The following is a 20376-nucleotide window of genomic DNA, read 5'->3' on the forward strand; positions in this document are numbered from 1 at the left end:
GCTTAGATAAGCCATGGTCATGCACTCACCTCTTTCAAGAAGATTCTGACCAACAAGGACGAATTCCCTCACTCCTAGCAAGCTTCTAACACCTTCCCAGCCTTAGATCTCCCAAGAACAGCAAGGAATCTCTCAATCTCTTCCCAAAAGCTCAAGAACACTTTTCTCTCTTTCTTTTTCTCTAAAAGCGGCCAAATAACCCCAAAACACGACCCTAGGTCGTTTCCCCTCTTTTACACTCGATTTAGGGATTCCCTAAACCAACCACGCAAACCGGACAGTTAAAATTGAACCGACCAAACCGGCCATAACTGGTGTCGATCGATGCCTCACTAGGAGGTGTCGATCGACACCCTTACCAAAATACCAAAATTTGGTTTGCGGGTGTTACAACCTATTGGAAGGAGAAGTGCAAAGTATAAGTGATAGATCGTAGACAAAGTCAAATATTCGTAGAACAAACTGTGTAAACGTTTTCAGAGTTCAGAATTCTATAGATACCATCTGCGAAGTTAGTGTTGTTGCTTGTATGTTGGTCAACTTCACCATGTCTTTATCAAAAGCAACAAAAACCCCGTTTGACATGCCGTCGTTAACGACCAGCTCAACACGGTATCTTCGAAATTATGACATTGTCAAAGCAGAGAATAGTTAGAAATCAAATAAATAACTGATTAGAAAAACAATTGTAAACTGTGTTGGTGTTAGTAATGTTACTTGACATCTCCTATTGCCGATGTAGAACCGCACTTGTAGTTATTGCATGCTAAGGACATCTCCTTCTTAACCATTTTCGTCCCACAGTCTCCACAGGAAATGAAACTCCACCCACGCTGAGTTTGGATGTTCATGATTGTCGCCGTGCATAAGAATTCAGCTTCCTATAATAAACCAGCAAGGAGTCAAATATAGTGCTATTCATGCCCAAGTTGTTTGATAAAAAAGTTCAAGAGTGTTAATAAGATGTTAATCACATTAATGTAGTTATTAAACCAAAAAATAGAGGACAAAACTGTGAGGGAAAACACCTCTGGATTTGCAGTGACGATAAACTGACTGAGTTCTTCAATGGATACATGTTCAATCTTCTTAACTCTATGATATGGTGCGATCGTATTGATCCCATCTTTATCTTTCCCATTCAACCTGTTTGACGGTGTACTTAAGCGTTGGTGGAGGTTGAATAGTAAAATTGAATGAGTTTGTCAAATATAGAGGATTTTAGAAAACACCCTTTAATTACCTCTCAGAAAACTGTTGTGTGGTTGTGAAGTCTCCATCACCATAAAACTTAGTCCCAGATGTGGCATTAAGATAAAGTTCACCTGGAGAGTATGGGTGGGTTTAAAATTAGCAATTTTTTGAGTACTGGGTGCAACAATATCTGAGAACAAATATAATAAGTAAGATGAAATGCTTCACCTCCGAAAATCTTTGGGTTTATATTGGTCGCTAATAGAATGAAAGTTCCCTCCTCATTCTTGCTGAGGAACTTCTCAAGTGAGGTTGCCTGATCATCAAATGCACTTAAACGGACCTTCTCCCCACTGAAACAGAAGCCAACAGATGGTAAGTACACAATTGGACAGAACAATTACAGTAACAGATGTATTTGATGGAAGACGGTGAGGCTCAACCTTTCAAGACACAGGTGGACTAACATCCTCTCCAAAGTTTCTGACATTCCATTCGATACACTTTGGTGGAAACAACTTCGCCCATAACATCTAATAAGGGCATAAACATATGAAATTCAGTTCCGAAACCAGACGCATATACCATAGATGCAACGTATAACATAACATTTTCACAAAAATCTACCATGGACAAAACATGGACAAATCATCTTATTTGTCAAGAGTTGTCTACATATGTCAAGTTTCAAAACATGGACAAACCTGGCAGCTCTATATTGGTGTTCGCAAGCCTTAACAACTCTTCATGTGTCTTTATGCGGAAAAACTCTTTAGGAATCAGACAGAAGGACTCTTCTGCTTCCACAAACAGAGTGGCTGCTGTGAACCGTATAGATAAGTGGAAATCAGACAGCTTGAAACGGGTGTTGCTTCTGGTGACATCAAAAGCGGAAATTGTATAGATAGCCCCATCACGCAGAGCATGCTCGAATTTGTGAAGGTGGGTGACGTAGATGGAACCTTGCATCACAGTAGACTGGAACCACAGTAAACATTAGAAAGGGTAACTAAATCATTGAGTTTCAATCAAAAGGGGCAAGGGAGATTAATGGTACCTTTTCGTCAATGAGTAGGAAATCAACACCCATAAGTTGTCCACCTTTTTTGACGTTTCGGGCTGGCCAGAAACGGAGAATCCTACCGGTGATTTGTTGGTCAAGTCGACCAAGTTTGAGGTCAGCGAAAGGAAGGAAAACAGAATTCATACTTGTGAGAATGGAATAATAAGTTGAGAAAATGTAAATTGCAAGAGATTGCTATAAATAAGAGAAGGACTTACGAAGATTTAAGGAAGAAGTAGTGGCATGTACATTAGATGCGAGAAGATGGAACAACATAATTAGCCGTTACCAATCCCAATTGTACTGAAGTACATGGAAGGATCGGCTAAAGTATACAAAGAGAAGATGCTAAAACGCCATAACTCGTGAGTAAAGGAGGGGAAAACGTCTGAAGGTGGAGCGTCCCTGACTCCGACGACCAAAGATATTACGCCGACGAACTCTGTTAGTAGGTCTAGATTGACTTATAAATTGTTTGGGCCTTGAAACTTAAAAAAACTATTGGGCTAAATCAAATGGATCAGTTTCATACTTATAAGACTGATTTACTGGACTTAAAGAAAATCCGAAAATCCATAAAAATATTCAAGAGAAGTGGATGAGGTAGCATCACCAGAAGGGAGAAAAAGTTAACTTTATATATAGATAAGCTTTTCAAGAGCGAAAAAATACATAGGCATGTAACTATGTAAGTATTATATAAAGGTGTGACGTGTGACACATCTATTTACGTGAAGGGATTACAAAAACAAATATAAATAACTAGCATTTTGTCGGAAACATAAATACATATATCCATACAATATCTTATCATATAAAGCTTGGTTTCCAAACTTAGCTTAACAGGATCTCGATATGTGTTAAGTTTATCTATCTGATTTTGATAAAAGTTAGAATTTTTTTTAAAGAAAATTATAATTTTTTTTTCTAACAAAATTAAGAAATTAACTTAAAAATTATTAATATGCATGTCCATATTTTATTTTTCTTCAAAAAAAAATAGAAAAAAAAATAGTGAAACTTTTCTTCTTAATAATGTTTATTTATTTATTTATTGATAATAAATAAGATATATATATATATATATAGTTGATATGATTTACATGTTCTTACTGTGGTATAAATATTTTAGCTATAATCAATTAAAATATCATGATGGAATAGAAAGGTTAAATTGTACTGGAGGCTAGAGTGCATGAGTTTTTAAACCATTCTTTTTTAAGTTACCAAATAAAATGATCACAAAATAGAATATTGGTCCATTTGACATGTATCATATAAAAAAAATATTTAACATGAATTCAAATATTATAATAAAATATAATATTAGCCGTTTTGACATGTATCATATAATAAAAAGTATTTAACATGAATATTAACCAATGAACAATAAATTAAAAATTCAAAGTAACAATATCAGTTATTTAATACTGATTTAATTGGATAAATTTTTTTAATGATTTATTATTGTAAAATAGTGCTATTTATTCGTTAGTAAAGGCATAAAACTCCCAAAAATGCAAGGAGTTTATAAGAATGTGTGAAGTTGTAATCCCGTTTTAAATAGAAATTACCAGATTAAATCTTTTTAAAAAATGTATGGATTATTATTTACTATATTGATTTATCAATAAAAGCTTACATATTTTAAAGTCCGCGTAATCACGCAGGTCTCTATCTAGTATGAAATAACTTGTTTTGTTTTGTTTATGTTAATTAATACAAATTAAGTAAAGGATCTAGCATTAGGAAACATTCCTTCTTAGGTTTGTTTCATAAGATGTTGTACAAAAAAACACAGAGCTCAATAAATCTATACTAGTATTTTTGCAGCAGTTTTTGCTTAAAAATACTTTTTGGAAAGTTTTTACATTTAATGCATTGACTTTAATATTAGTTACCAAAACTTCAAAATTAATTATAGGTAAGATTTAAAAAAATATGGAAATCTTTCTACCTCATTCAAACATAAATATATGATTCCCTTTCATTTTTTATTTGAATTTATATTTTAATTATCTTGAATTTATTTTATAATACATTTAGTTAATAAAAATTGTGATTTTTTCCTGCATATGATATAATACAAATTTTTAAAAATGGACATATATTACTCAATAAATGAATAAAAAAATACGAGTACAATATCCCACATCGTCTAAAAAAATTGGAAAATGGTTCAGAGTCATACTATAAAAGAGACCAAAATGATTCTGAATACAAATGAGTAGAAAGCTTGATTTATCAGGCATTCAAACTTAAAAAATTTTATTTGGTTTATTCTGGTTCCTTATTTTAAATATTTTTAAAAGATTAAATATGAAAAATATTTAAAACTTTTAAAAAGTTAAATATGATAAATATTATACCGTAGATACACAATAAATATAAAAAATTAAGATGATATAGTGTAAATTAAAATATCTCGGGACGAGGTTATATAGCGGGACGAGTTTTATCGATATTTATATAAATTAAAAAATATCATTAATTCGGTGTTACAGAGGTAAAACATCATTTCATTATTTTGTTAACATTGTCGGTATCAGAGAACAGACATATCTAATTAAATTAATTAAATAAAATCTTATGTAAAAAAATAAATTATATTGCGGTATTATGTGGTTTATTTAACAATTATTATATAATTATAACATATTTAACCAACAAATACAACTTATAATTTAAATATTTTAATTATAAATAATTTTGGCCTGCGGTGTACCGCCGGTCTTAATCTAGTTATATTATTTTTTTTAAAACAAAAAAAAATAACACTAAGACATCATTTATATATATCAAAGTAAAAACATGATAACAAATGATCAAAAGAACATGGAAAAAAATAATATATCAAACATTTGATATAATATATATAGAGAATAGAGAGAGCTGTAATTATATACAATGAATATATTTTCCGTATAATTAAAAATCTCAGTATAAATGTACAGATGGGATCCAGATTATGTAGAAAATTTACCAGATTATATGAAAATCGTCTTCAAGTTTGCTTGGAATACTTTCAAAGAGTGTGAAACTGCAGGCAGGTTGGACGAGGGATTTTCATATAATGTGGAAGGTGCACTCAAAGAGGTAGTGTACATTAAGTTACAACCATCGAAATATCTTAATATCAAAATCATGAAATTAATTGATGTTGCTTAACATTCTTTTGTATGATCCGCATAAGCAGTTCAAGATATACTTGAGATCCCTCTTTAGCTTTACCAACTGGGAAAATGGAGACGTAGTGCCTACATTTGATGAGTTCCTGGAGATTGGGGGAGTCGAAGTAACAATGTATATTAGTATAGCAAGCAGTTTTATGGGGTTGGATAAAATATCTAGGGAACAAGGTTATGAATGGCTAAAATCAAGACCAAAATTCGTTGAGGCTCAGGCTAAAAAGGCTCGTCTAATGAATGACATGGCCGGCTTTGAGGTAACAAAAATTACATGATCTCTTGTTTGTTTAGTGATCAAGACATAATTAGTAATGCTAATGCACATATGGTACCTAACAGAGTGACATGAGCAGAGGGTATGATGTTAATGCCATCATGTACTATATGAAGCAACACAAAGTCACCGAGGAGGAAACATTCACAAAGCTTCAGGAAATGGTTAGCGACTTGGATAAAACAGTTAACGATGAGATATTGAAGACAACAAAGAGTGTGCCACGACAAGCCCTTAAGCGGGCTATTATATTTGGAAAAATACTAGACTTTACTTATAGGTCTGGTGAAGAATACACTCATCCCGAAGGAAGATACAAGGATCATATCACATCTTTGTTTGTCAAGCTTATTAGCATTTGAAATAATAATACTTGGTATTTATTGATATATATTTGTCTTTTTCAATAACAAAATTTGTAGCGAACATGTCTCCCACAAATTTGTGAAATTCACATCATTTCCCTGCTACATATATATTTGTAACGGAAATCAAAAACTATATTTATTTTGAATTTATAATTGATTCATTTGCGGTAATCCGCATTGGCACTTTGTAACACTATTATACATCATTTTGCAGACTAAAACAGTTTTTATAAAATGAACGAAGAGTTCAAAGTGGAGACGATTACTTCAGGGCATATTGTCTTCACTAAAGAGAATCACTCTATCCAACTTGGTTCTTCTATGTATGATTCTCCTCCACAAACACCTTTTAAAAAGCTGGTTTCACGCACTACTCACTAATTCCGATAGTATACGGACAAATCTGAACCATACTATTTGGAAAAAAAATAAAGAGCACAAACATACATAATTATTTTTTGAATGAGACCACCTGAATACTCTTTTGCTTAAGACCACCTTCGAACCGATTGGTTAAGACCACCTGATTACTCTTTTGCTTATATTTTTGCGTCACCGAAAAAGTTGAGTAACTTGCATAGACGACGAAAAATATGCTACTAAGATTTGCAAAGATCAGCTTCAAGTTCATGCAGCTACATCGGATTCAAGAACTAAAAACTCTGAGCAAGTAATACGTTATCTTGGAAGCTAAAAGATCATATTAGAAATCACTTTGCCAGCTAAAAGAATAAATATATAGTTTATGAACACGAATAAAAGAGTTTGAGAATTTCAGATATGGACATAATTTGCATATAAGACATTAAAGCTATATGATGAGTCTGTGAGAGGATCAAGTTTGAAGACAGCACCAGACCACTCAATCTTCCCCCAAATCTCGTGTCTATTGCGTTTGCCTTTCCCAAGGGAAATGGAAATCTCGGTGGAGAAAAGCTCGAGACTGTGGGGATGCGGTTTTGAGAAAATGACAATCTTCCCAGCAGGGCTGGTGCAGAGTTTGGTGATATAAGAACACCATTGTCGGAGTTGTTCCAAACCCTTCACTTCCTTCCAATGCAAGTCATAGGGCAAACACCACAGTATTCTCCCGCGGGTGCTACGACAGAATAAGAATTTCCCAATGACACACCAATCATTTCTGTAAATGTGTCCTGGCATGGAATCTGTGTTGCCCCTTGCCACAAACATACATTTACTTGGTGAGAAGGAGAAGTTTTGACCATCCTCATCCACTGCGTAAACCTCCTCCTCCTCTTTACTAATATTCATCAACACGCTTTGTTGGATATTGAGGGGCATCTTGGGCGTGAACACAAACAAGAAATCCCAAGTGTTGGTGGAGATGTCGTACACCTCTGCCCAGTTTGAGGAATCAGCTACATCATCCGCGAGCCCTCCAAACACATATATCTTGCAGCCGCCTGAGTCTGTCAACATCAGGCTTGCAGATGGGGAAGCACGAGCCATCTTCATGGGATGCATGAGGTACCATTTGTGCTTGAAACAATTGAAATACGAGACTTCCGAAGTGGGCTTGCCGTCTACGAGTCCACCGATGATATAGATCCCATAAGACATCGGCACGAAAGCGGAGCCTGATTTCGGAGCCTGATCATAAAAGTCCATATGGATGGGTTTCAGCCAACGTTGTATGGGGTGGAGGATGAACCAGCGTGGGCTTGGTTCTGGAAAGATGCGCAAGCATACGTAGACATATTGCTCGACGCAACCCATCTGCCATCTCAATTTCGTGACCTCAGAGGAAACCACCAGAGACCGGTGACTCTTGGAGGCGATAGCTAAAGCCGCGAGGTCCAATCTCGACAACTGAGCCAAGCAGTTTACAACCACCTCATCTGGCAACGACCATAACCCACAAACCTCCTTCTCCTTCTTCTTCTTCTTCTTCGTCCTTTTATTGTGACATGCCGTCAATCCCCGCATCACACTTCTTCCTTTCATTGACTGTTCAACGGAAGGATTCATTCCCATTCTCGATCGTGAGAGGATCCACACAGAAACTAATCTCAACCGAAGCCAGAGACTTAAAAAAAACCTTGATAGTCTCTTTGGTTTTTTTTGTTTTCTTTCTTCTTATTTTTTGTCTTCTGTCAACAGTGACATTATCTATTTACTTATACATATCCCATTTATATACAATTCCCTTAAATGAAAAGGAAATAATCGTATATCAAAAGAAATATATACTTTAAAAAGAGGAATATATAAAAAGCTAATGTTATTGAGCAATTAAAAGGAACACAGTTAGCTAAAAGAATAGGAAAAAAAAATCAAAGAGATTACTTTTGTTATTATGACACAAACAAATAATCGACACTAAACCAATTAGCATATAATAATATTCTAGCGAGAACATCGGTTCCAGCAATATATAACAAAATATACAAATCAAACAATATGAGCACAATTTAATAAACTACAAGAGATCGAACACAAAGTGTTAGGACAAAAAACAAGTGAAAATATACCAGTTTGACACAAATTTGGCAATTAATTGCTAGATTAACACTCCATTCTATCTAATAACTAGAATGACACAATTTTTAGCTAAAAATACTAAAAACCCAGAATTTTTTTTTTTTTTTTTTTTTTTTGAAAAAACGAAAAAATAATATAGTATGTAATATTTTAATTTAAAAATATGATTAATGAAAAATAAAAAATGATTAAAAAATATGATGTTTATATTTTTAATATAATTTATAAAAATAAAATTTGATTTAAAATATAATGTATAAAAATAATATATAATTTATAAAAATAAAATATGATTTTAAATATAACGTGTAAAAATAATATTCAAAAAATTGTTTATAAAAATATTATGTATAAAGATATTATTTAAAAACATGAATTTTAAGATTATATATTTTAAATAAATTTATTAAAAATATAATGTATGAAATTATAACTAAAAATTAATGTATATAAAAAGTATTAAAATAAGATTTATGAAACTATAATATAATATATTAAAATATGATTTTAAAATATGATTTAGGAAAATTAAAATCTATAAAATATGCTTTAATATATGAGTTTAAAAATATAATTTATAAAAAATATGACTGAAAAAATATAACTTAAAAAAAATTTGTTGTCACTATATTTACATTTTACATCTAATAAATATGTTATCAAACACTAGATTTTTGGATTAAAAAAAAACTGTCATAACATAAACAAATCTGCCATAACATATGGTATTCACATAGGTTATCTTAGCAATTTGTAAAAAACATTATAAATTTGTTATCAAGCGACAGATTTTTGGTTAAATAATAAAATCTGTCGTAACTTAAAACAAATCTGTTATCACTAGTGGTCAACATAGTAATTATTTTTCTATAAAAAGTCTGTCATTTTACGACAGACTTTTAGTCAAGAAAATAAATCTGAAATAACTGTGGAAAATAAATCTGCTAAACATTTTACAAATCTGACATATATTGTGAAAGTTTTTGGTGTCTTAATAAATAAGTATGTCGTGAAAAATAAATCTGTCATCAATTATAAATCTATCATAACAGTAGTTATAAAAATCTGTCGTCCAAAATAAGTCTGTCATACAAAAACAAATCTGTTATACACAAATAAATCTGTCACAACTAATCCAACAATCTTATGAAAATATTTTAATTTTCTTAAAAAAATTCTGGGAGGGTAAATTTGACTTTATTTTTTATCCTAACAAAGCAAAAAGTATATTTTAGGCAAAAAAAAATAACTAATCTAACCCTCACATTTTATGAGTTACTTTAGTAATTAACCTCTTAATTTGGGTCAATCTAGTTTTTTTCCCAAAAAACAAAGAGTTTATTATTTATAAAGCTGATAATAAAGCTTGGCAAAGATAATCAGAAATCGAAAAATAAATAATTGGATATATGAAGGTGAACTGGTCTCTTTTTCGATTTCTGATCATCAGCTTTATAAATTAGAAATATTTAGAAGGTGAATTGGCAAAGATAATTAGCTTTACTATTGAAAGATTAATTATTGCAGTTATTGGCAAATATTATTTTATAATCAGCTTTATTATTGGCAAATATTATCTTTTCTGGCAAAGATAATCAGCTTAACTGAAATATTATTTTGAAAAAAACAAAAACAAAAACAAAAGTAATCTCTTTGATTATCTATGTGTATAGATATATATATATATATATATATATATATATATATAAATATATATCCTTCAACTGTAGGTTTTGCTGTTGTAATGCAGAGTGTAATTAGTAAAGATTCATTGGCCAATTTAATTTGTGAGTAACTTAGAGTGATATTGTATGTTTGCATTTTCTTTTTGTTTCAAACTTCTCAACTGCTAGTGTTCACACTAATACTTTTACTTTTTTATAGTTGTTCCCACTAATAGTTGTTCAAATTACTTTTTATCATACATAGTTTGAGATATTTACTTTGTATTGCCACTGCTTGCGTTTTGAATCGAGAGAATTGGGAGGGAGGGAGTCAATTAGGTAAATTCAAAATATTCGGAGCAACGTTCAGCGCAAGGGATACGGAGATTGGTTTCGTTATGGCTACAGATAGTATTGGTTTCGTAATGGATACAGACAGTTCTTGATTTTGTAATGGATACAGACGGGAATGAATAGTTTCTAATTACAAAGAAAACCCTGAGTTATCACATAATAGTTTGTCAATGGTGGAGAAATTTGGTGCAACAACAGAACCTGATCTTCTGTTTGGAGCAGGCATATCCCCACTAGTGTTTGTCCCACCATGAACACCACACTGAGGTGTGTCCATTCACAAACACATCTTCTTTGTACCTACTCTTGCCATGTTCCATCAACAACGGAAAGATTATATTACTAGTGAATTGCTTTTAATTATATGTGATTAAGTATTTCACCCATTTGGCCTAGTTTTGTGTTAGTTTGCGAGATAAACTGATTTTGTAGAATAGATCATATATTTTTAGTCGTTTTTAATTATTTCTCAAATTAAATTTTGTATAATAATGAGTTTTCCTAGATTTTTGTCTTGAAGAAAAATCTATAGCATAAAAGAAAAAGACGTCTAAATATAATATAAATTTGACGTGGATTATACTAAAATTCTATTGATTTATCACAACTACTAGAAAAAATGAAGAAAGAGAAAATAAAATATGAGCCAAATATAAGCAAAAACCTATGCATAAGATCCCCATTCTTCCTTTCTAACTATAGTGATAAGATCCAAAATTAAGTGAGAAGAAAACAAATGTTGAGTGATATCTTAAATTATTTTGTCAACTTATAGGTGACTTTTATACAATATTTAAAGATCATGCATGATATAAACAATGAGTTATTAAGTAAAAAAGCAATCAATTTTCATTATTTCAGTGCAGTTTTGCATGGTTTAAGATGTTATAGATTCAATTGTTCAGTTGTACGATATTTCCTCCGATTCAAATTAGTTGTCTTTTAAGGTTAATTCATGCAAATTAAGAAAATAATTAAATTTTCTATTTTGCCCTTCATTAATATATTTTCTAGTTTTTTTAATTGGTCAAAACATTAAAATAGTTGACAAAATCAAAATATCTATAAAACATCTACACTGAAAATTCAAAACGACAACTATTATAAAACAAAAATTTCACTCTAGAACGACAACTAAAACAAAACGAAAAGAATATATTGAGTGAGAAGGAAAACAAATGTTGAGTGATATCTTAAATTATTTTGTCTACTTATAGGTGACTTTTATACAATATTTAAAGATCATGCATGATATAAACAATGAGTTATTAAGTAAAACAACAATCAATTTTCATTATTTCAATGCAGTCTTGCATGGTTTAAGATGTTACAAATTCAATTGTTCAGTTGTATGATACTTCCTCCGATTCAAATTAGTTTTCTTTTTAAAGGTTTTTTCATACAAATTAAAAAAAAAAAAAAATTCTATTTTACCCTTCATTAATATATTTTCTAATTTTTTAATTGGTCAAGAAATTAAAATAATTGATAAAATTGAAATATCTATAAAACATCTACACTCAAATTCAAAAACAACAACTATTATAAAAACAAAATTTTCACTCTAGAACGACAACTAAAACAAAAACGAAAGAGTATATTACTAATGAATTGCTTTTAATTATATGTGATTAAGTATTTCACCCATTTGGCTTTAATTTGTGTTAGTTTGGGAGATAAACTGATTTTGTAGAATAAATCATATGTTTTTAGTCGTTTTTAATTATTTCTCAAATTAAATTATGTTTATTAACGAGTTCTCATGGATTATATGACATGTATCTTGCTTTACATTCAGAGCTAATAAACTTGACTTACTCTTCCTGACCAATGGTAAAAAGTTCTTATAACGACTGTTTATATAACTAAATGGACCAGTGAGAATTTTATATACAATTGATCATAATTTCGGTTAGCTTATTAAATAATCGGGGATCTGAGAAATATAGTATACGAAGCGCAATTGGAAATCATTGAATTAAAAACAACAATAAATTGAGGTTTCATTGATACAATGGATGGATACTTCCCCTGGATCCGTTCCGATTGAGTACTTGATCTGACAGACCCAGAAGAACTATGTGTCTGATGTCGTTTTGTTGAATTTGGTTTGGGAGTTTCCGGTTCTTGAATTGTGCCTAAAAGCTTGTCTTCCTTTCTTGGGTGCTTCTGACTCAACCAACTCCTTGAGCTTCTCTAGAGCTGAAACGAGAAATGACTTCATCATTTGCCAAACTACAAATGATATGATTGGCCTCATATGTTTCCTATGCACTAACAGAGTACTTTCATGTCTATTTTGTAGAGTGTTTCCTAGAAATATGTACACACGGCTAAGAAATTACCGGGTGTGTAAGTGGCACGAATGGAATCTAATGAAGTGGGCGAGATCGGATAGATAGGACATGAATCACTCCCAACTTTCTTCAGGAGCTTTGAGAAACGCCTTACCTGAAATTTTTTAAAATATCCAAATGAACAAGTGGATAAAAGTAACAGAGATAGATAAGAGGGTTCCAAGCAATTGTCCTATACAATTACCCTAAGTGATTAGTGAATAATTCAGTGAGATGAGTACAAAATTCTGATATTGTATTTTCTTCCCCTGTTTGAGACACACCTTGTCATCTAGTATCTATTATCTCAGGTACCTCTAGCTTGTGTTTCCACATAAGTGATAGAGAAAGAATGTTTGTGTGTATGTGCAGAATATAGTTTCAGTTTACCTCATGATTACTCAGCAATGTGAAGCACCGCCCAGCCTGGCCTGCTCTAGCTGTCCGCCCAGCACGATGGATGAAGGTCTTTGCAAAGGGAGGCATATCATAGTTTATGACATTTGTTACCCCTTTAACATCCATTCCACGTGTTAGAGCATCAGACGCAACAAGAACTTGGATATCGCCTTTTCTAAAGGCCTTTAATTCTTTGCTGCAGGCAAAAATTTTCAATAAATGAGCAGATTTCTTTATATTTGAGTGCCACAGGGTCCTATTAAGTGCTGCAAGATTCAAGTATTACCTTCGAACTGATTGGTTCAGACCACCTGAATACTCTTTTGCTTTTATGTTTGCGTCACCGAAAAAGTTGAGTAACTTGCATAGACGACGAGTAGTCTCTACGGAGGATGTGAAGATGATACACTTTTCACCTTCCCATGATTTTAGGAGAGCAACTAAATATACAGGCTTCATCCCGGTTTCACAAATCTGTTAAAAACATGTGACGTAAAATCAGGAGATAAATATTTGCAGACAAATGTTGTGTCAAAGCACAAACTTGAAGGAAAAAATGACACATTAAACACATATACATACCAGTCTAAGGCATTCCAACTTCTCGGGTAGTCTGTATCGGCTTCCTCCAGTTGTCATGAATAACGGATGATGCAGGTCAAGCTGAATAAGCTTGCTTGGATCCTGCGTCAATGTAGCTGATAATACCATCTTCACCAACCTTGGATATGGTTTACCCTTGAAACCTCTTTCCACACTTCTGTGGATTTAAAGTAAGCATCACATTAGTTACTTTTAATCAGCTTTGACTACAGCCTTTAACCAGCTGAGGTTATTATGTGACTAATGTAGTATAACAAAGGAAATATGCTCGAGAGATGGAACTCACTGTCTACGAACAGTCTGCAGAGCACCAAAAGCGGAAGGAACAAACGCTGTAGGAAATAGGCCATCGTCAGATGCCTGAGTAAGTTGCAGAACAGTTGGTAGCCATGATTGATAAGCTTCCCTTAGCAATCTGTCGGTTTCATCAACAACCTGAAAAAAATTCGCTTTATCAAACAAATTGGAAACTAAGACAGAGGTAAAGTAAGAAGCGAAATCTAGATTTTTTTTTCTGATCATACAAGGTAACGCAAATGCTCAAGCGTAAATCCCTTGGTGTTGTTGATATGATCCATCAGCCTTCCTGGTGTTGCTACCAATATGTCCACAGCACTCTCAAGGTTTTGGGAAAGATCGTCAGGATCAAAGCATATCCCCGCATCAAGTTTAGGCGTCTTAATGAGCTGTGAGATTTCACCAGCTATAGAAGATTGACCCACAGCTGAACCAACAGTTAATCCCACAGCTGGAGCTATAGCATCAAACACATCCTTAACCTAAACTTAGCAAATGACAAAACGGAAGACTTCAGTAAACCAGAGAAGTTGTTGTTGTGTTTCACAAAAAAAAAAAAAAGAACAAAGCCAGAAGTGAGAAACCTACCTGCAAGGCTAAATCACGAGTGGGCAAAACGACTAAAGCACGGAGGCATCTGACAGGACGAGAAGCAAGGATTTGCACAATTGGTAAAGCATAAGAGAGAGTCTTGCCACTTCCTGTTGGAGAGTTAACACAGATGTCTCTTTCGAAACCACCTGGCCCTATTGTCTCATGCCAAACTGAAACTTGCACTGGAAAAAGTGAAGAGATACCCATCTCCTCCATTGCCTTCTTCAACCTTATCACATATTAAAGAGAACATAGTTTCAGAAGCTTAAAAAAGTCATCATACAACTAAGAAACTTTCAGCTGGAATCAAAAGCCGTAACAGAGATACTTCAATCAAATCTTATATTATATACATAAGTCGATGTTACCTGGGATTAAGGCAAGGGAGGGTTTCGAGAGCACAGGTTTCGACATTGCTGACGTCAATCGGAGCTCTCATCCATGGAACAACAGAATCAATCTCTCTCTCCGCCGCATCCTCTTTATCTCTTCCCATACTCAGCGTAATCGTTTTCTGTGGCGATGATTTCCCAGGACGAGAAGGAAGAAGCCGGTGGGTGGTGAGACAAAAGCTTCTCTCCGGCAACCAAAACCCCTCTTTCGATTTCGATGATTAAAACCAAAAAGGGTTTTACAGATTTTACGGTTTTACCTATTAACCCATAACCGATCGGTCGAACCGGCAGGTCCGGTTTATGATCTAGCACCGAAAAAACATGGGTGAACCATATAAAAGTAAGTCCACACTCCACACTTTGACAAAACCAAATACAAATTATCAAAAACAAAATCTCAAAAACAAGAAAATACAATTTAATCTGTTAAAAATATAAAAAAAAAAAAGGTAGACTAGTTGGACCATTGATTTAACTACATAGAAGAAATTGATATCGTGAAAACTTTATATATTTCCCTAATAATTTCTGACTCATTTATACAACATACCCACCGTCTTGAGGAAGTAGAATCTACTGTAATATAATTATTAAGAGGGTTATAACCTATAAGTTATAACTACCGAATGTGGAATTTGTCGAGTTTTTAGCTTTTTTACATACAATTGTCGAGTTTAAAGAGACTTCTAAACGAGCTGAACCACATTTTTTTTTTTTCATTGAATTATATGTTATATGTATAATAACAAGATGCATGCTTCTGTTGACGAAAAGAGGTTTTCAAGAGATTCGAAAGAGAGAATGAAAAGTTTAAGGAATCTCTAGTCAGAGATGTCAAGGGTATGGTGAGTTTGTATGAAGTTTCTCACTTGAGGAAGACGAGAAAGGATAAACTGGACGAAGCGTTAAGCTTCACGACAAGAAACCTTGGAGTCGTTAGCTAAGCAAGTTCGCCCCATATATATCTCAATGCGTATACGAAACGCTCTTCGCATGCCTCAGCATTACAATGCCAAAATGGTATTCACGAGGGAATACCTTCCTTTCTACGAACAAGAAAAACATCACAACAAGATGCTACTCAGATTTGCGAAGATAAACTTCAAGTTCATGCAGCTACATTGGATTCAAGAACTGAAAACTCTGAGCAAGTACTACTCTACATATTTCACGTACGCTTCCAGCTATATTTTTTCTTGCGAGCTTGAAAAAGTCATTAATGTGTTTTGCAGATGGTGAAGGCTGGAAGCAGCAAGATCTTGCATCTAAACTTCCACCTTACTTCAGGGATAGATTGATCGAGTGTTATTTATTCGCATTAATGGTATATTTATAGCCACAGTTTTCACGAGGGAGAGTTGCACAAGCTAAGCTCAAAATCGTATTTACCCTTGTGATGGCTAGATATGGTAATGTTTCCGAAGTTGTAGAATAAAAACACCATCAAAACTTTCTTGTCACGTTATTAATTAATCCTCAAAAATCAGTATCCCCATAAAAAATCTTAGTGAAATAGAATAAAACTCCTGAATGAAATCAAATACTACATTACTACTGTACTACACTATGTGTTCTCTGATTCTAGTCTCTAGATCTCTGTCTCCTTTTACAAATATACATATTAAAATTGTAACGATCTTATATATATATATAAAGGTTTGAGCTGTGACACAAGAATATTTATACATGAGGAGTTGACTCGTGTGGACTACAAAAATGTAATAGAGATATCCCTAGAAAAAACTATAGTAAATAGTATTTCATATATATGAATACATATGGGATCCAGATTACGTGGAAAAGTTACCATATTATATGAAAACCGTCTTTAAGTTAGCTTGGAATACTTTCAAAGAGTGTGAAAATGTGGGCAGATTCGAAGAACGATTGTCATATAATGTACAATTAGGAGCACTTGAAGAGGTATTAGTGTAAAGATCAAAGTTAACTGTACCATACAAATATAAAAATTGTAATTTATTAACGTTGTTTAACTTTCTTTTATATGCTTTTATACTAAGCAGTTTAAAATATACCTAAGAGCCAACTTTTCCTTTACCAAGGGGGAATACGGAGACGTGGTGCCTACATGTGACCAGTACATGGAGATTGAAGGAGTTGAAAAATTGATAGGGGACAATGTTATGAATGGTTAAAACTTAAAATCCAGACCAAAACTTGTTGACGACCAGGGTAAAAAGGGTCATCTGATAAATTACTTGCCCGGCTTTGAGGTAACTAATGGACAGTTGTCCTGGTTTTGTTAGTGATCAAGACCAATATTGTGTTAACAAATGAGTTGTAAGGTATCACAGGATGATATAAGTAGAGGCTATGTTTCTAATGCCAAGTACTATATGAGGCAATACAAAGATTTTATTCTCTATGTGTAATGGAGATTGACCATCTATCCTCAAGTATTTATATTTTTTCAGTTCTCTAATCTTACAATCGGAGAGAAATCCGTTGTGTTTGTTCCTTATACATTTCTCTTTCAGAATTTGGTGTCTTTGAGTTTGCATATTTTTTTCAACATAACTTAGTTTTGTTATTTGGGAGTTTGCCTATGTTAATCTGTGATTTGTAATTGCAAAATGGTGATAAATACACTCACAGGTACATTCTTCGTCACTAGCATCTTTGCTTAAGCACGTTTCAATATATATTTTTTGAAATCCAAATCTTGTCTTTTGTTATTACAATCTCCTAAAACCACCTTATACTTCTAAAATAATCTCACCAAATCACAATCTATAATTCTTTTTTAAAAAAACAAAAAAAACTAACAATTCCACCAAAGTATCATAAAATCTCACATAAATCTTACAAAATCCAAAATTTTCTAAATTCCACAAAATTTTCTGAAGTCTTCAATTCAATACACTTGTAGGAGAAGAATAGAGTTTTAAATCTTCTTGAGTCATAAGAAAGAACTAAAATCTTGTATCATCATACCGTTGTAAAAAATTGTTTTATTATTTAGTAGGTTATATCTCGCGCGCATGCGCAGATTTTTGTTTAGTTAATTATGTTAATTAATCATAAAATTATATATAATAAATAATTTCTGTAAATGTCACTAATATTTTTGCACTTTTTATTCAGATCATAAAATATCAAAATATATAACTTATTTAAATATAATAATACATACATATTTTCAAAATTTATTTATTTTTTATTGTTCAACTTTGAGAATAATGTTCTTTAGAACTTTTGAGTATTCGAGATTAAAAAAACATTGTTAATGATGAAAATGGAATTTTAATATGATATTGAAGCATTTAGTTTAAGATGTTCATTGTGTGACTTGCTGTTTTATAGAGAAAATTATGGTTCAAAACAAACAATTCATTTGATTTAAATATATAGATAATGAACCAATAATGTACCAATAATAACATATGAGAATTAGAAAAGTGGAATAAGTGCTTATTAATATATTTTTCACATTTTTAAGAAATAAAATCGTGAGGAACATTACTATGGTTATAATATGGGATGTTACAAACAAATATATTTCTATTATTAATTTTTAACCTATCTGTATTTTTGAGTTAAAAAAAAACTATCGGTATTTTTAAATTGTGGACTTGAATGTGTAATGCAATGTGGTTTTATATATACTTTTCCAAACTTTTATATTTATACTTTTCCAAACAATAAAAGTAAAGCTTATTGAAGTATTACATATTAAAAAAAGATATGTCAATATGTTAGAAAATAATAAAACATTGAAAGTACAAACATAATAGAGATGGATCTTTTCAACTTCATTCTCTTGTTGTGTGATGATTGAAATTGAAATTTCTTAATCTCCACCAATATATCTGAAAGTTTTGTTATAGTTATCAAAACTTTTATTTTACATATGTGAATTTAAATTAAAAATTTTAAATTTTAAAAATAAATAAGTATAATATACTAAGGCATTAGAAATAAAATAAAAATTAGACATATTTCATGCTTTCAAAATAAATCAAGAATCAAACTTATATTTGATTTTCAACCTATATATTAACATAAAAATATAAAATATATAAATTATTAGAGTAAGTTGTATTGATGGACAAATTATTAGAGTAAGTTGTTAACTTGTCCACGAATATCATTTAAATAACTTATCCACGAAAATTATATTAACTAAGATGTCTACGAGTTCAATTAGTTGTCTACCGATACTTTTTAAATATGAAAACGAGGCAAAACGCAACATAAAAATTTGTTTAAAATTTGTGGAATAATATTTAGTTTCTGAAGAAAATATCACCAAAATAAATGTATTTTTGTTGTTAACCGTTTAGACCTTGTGTGAGATTATTGGTTTTAAGAAGGAAAAATTTGGGCTGTTGATTTAGGAATAATTTATTTTGTAGAGATATATTAGAGATATTTTAGGAATCTTATTGATTTTGTAAATTCTGGAGGAAAATGGTAGAATTTTCTTTATGAAAAATCGATTATATGATTGAGATTTAGATAAATTATAACAAACTTATAGATATTGTGGAGATTTTATGGCAATAAACTTTAAAGATTTAGGTCTATTTCATAGATTTTACTAATTGGGTTTGTGCAATTTTTTAAAGATTAAAATTGTAAATAATTTTTTTAATAAACAAAACTATAAGAATATATCATAAAACGTATTTAAAAATGTTAATATAGATATAAACCAACAATCGCATGTCCACACTTAACAAAGCCAAATACTATGTCAAACAAAAATCTCAAAAACAAGAAAATACAATTTAATCTGTTAAAAGTTAAAACTATAGAAAAGGTAGACTAGTTCATTGATTTAACTCAAAGCAATAAACTATACAGAAGAAATCGATATTGTGAAAACTCATTTATACAAACATACCCACAGTCTGAGGAAGTAGAATATACTGTGTAGTATTTATTAAGAGGGTTACCGAATGTGGACTTTCTCTCGAGTTTTTAGTTTTTTACATACAATTGTCGAGTTTAAAGAGACCTCTAAACGAGCTGAACCACGGCAGCGACTCTCAGAGCACCGTTCTGGAGAAGTTCAGAGAGCTCATCGAAGAGCAGTGCGGTACGCCAACCCCACCCTTTGGGAGCTTTAGGCAGAAGAGTTCCTCTCTGTTTAAAGCTCCCAAACAACATCACTTCTCTTTT

The 20376-nt window shown here is 32.0% G+C and overlaps 3 protein-coding genes across 3 annotated transcripts; 1 reads left to right on the forward strand and 2 right to left on the reverse strand.

Moving 5' to 3' along the window:
- Nucleotides 5204–6081, forward strand: LOC104733613 (terpenoid synthase 1-like). Its single transcript, XM_019233599.1, has 3 exons — nt 5204–5353; nt 5454–5702; nt 5785–6081. The coding sequence occupies exons 1-3, from the start codon at nt 5204–5206 to the stop codon at nt 6079–6081; spliced, it is 696 nt and encodes a 231-aa protein (XP_019089144.1).
- Nucleotides 6862–8082, reverse strand: LOC104733614 (F-box/kelch-repeat protein At5g49000-like). Its single transcript, XM_010453183.1, has one exon. The coding sequence runs from the start codon at nt 8080–8082 to the stop codon at nt 6862–6864; it is 1221 nt and encodes a 406-aa protein (XP_010451485.1).
- Nucleotides 12504–15533, reverse strand: LOC104732053 (DEAD-box ATP-dependent RNA helicase 1). Its single transcript, XM_010451580.2, has 9 exons — nt 15205–15533; nt 14831–15065; nt 14470–14724; nt 14232–14380; nt 13925–14102; nt 13629–13816; nt 13334–13538; nt 12953–13058; nt 12504–12809 (listed from the first exon to the last, which is right to left on the reverse strand). Exons 1-9 carry the CDS (start codon nt 15330–15332, stop codon nt 12685–12687), a joined length of 1569 nt encoding a protein of 522 aa, XP_010449882.1. The 5' UTR covers nt 15333–15533; the 3' UTR covers nt 12504–12684.

Source organism: Camelina sativa, chromosome 12 (assembly GCF_000633955.1).
Source record: "Camelina sativa cultivar DH55 chromosome 12, Cs, whole genome shotgun sequence".
Lineage (NCBI taxonomy): Eukaryota > Viridiplantae > Streptophyta > Magnoliopsida > Brassicales > Brassicaceae > Camelina > Camelina sativa.

Excerpts from the sequence above, each read along its gene's own strand:
- LOC104733613 (XM_019233599.1), top strand. The coding sequence starts at position 5,204 with ATGTACAGATGGGATCCAGATTATGTAGAAAATTTACCAGATTATATG. Across the intron at positions 5,354-5,453 it reads TGGAAGGTGCACTCAAAGAG|TTCAAGATATACTTGAGATC; the intron begins GTAGTGTACATT and ends CCGCATAAGCAG. Across the intron at positions 5,703-5,784 it reads ATGACATGGCCGGCTTTGAG|AGTGACATGAGCAGAGGGTA; the intron begins GTAACAAAAATT and ends GGTACCTAACAG.
- LOC104733614 (XM_010453183.1), bottom strand. The coding sequence starts at position 8,082 with ATGGGAATGAATCCTTCCGTTGAACAGTCAATGAAAGGAAGAAGTGTG.
- LOC104732053 (XM_010451580.2), bottom strand. The coding sequence starts at position 15,332 with ATGGGAAGAGATAAAGAGGATGCGGCGGAGAGAGAGATTGATTCTGTT. Across the intron at positions 13,817-13,924 it reads AGTTGGAATGCCTTAGACTG|ATTTGTGAAACCGGGATGAA; the intron begins GTATGTATATGT and ends TGTTTTTAACAG. Across the intron at positions 13,059-13,333 it reads CATTGCTGAGTAATCATGAG|GTAAGGCGTTTCTCAAAGCT; the intron begins GTAAACTGAAAC and ends AAAAAATTTCAG.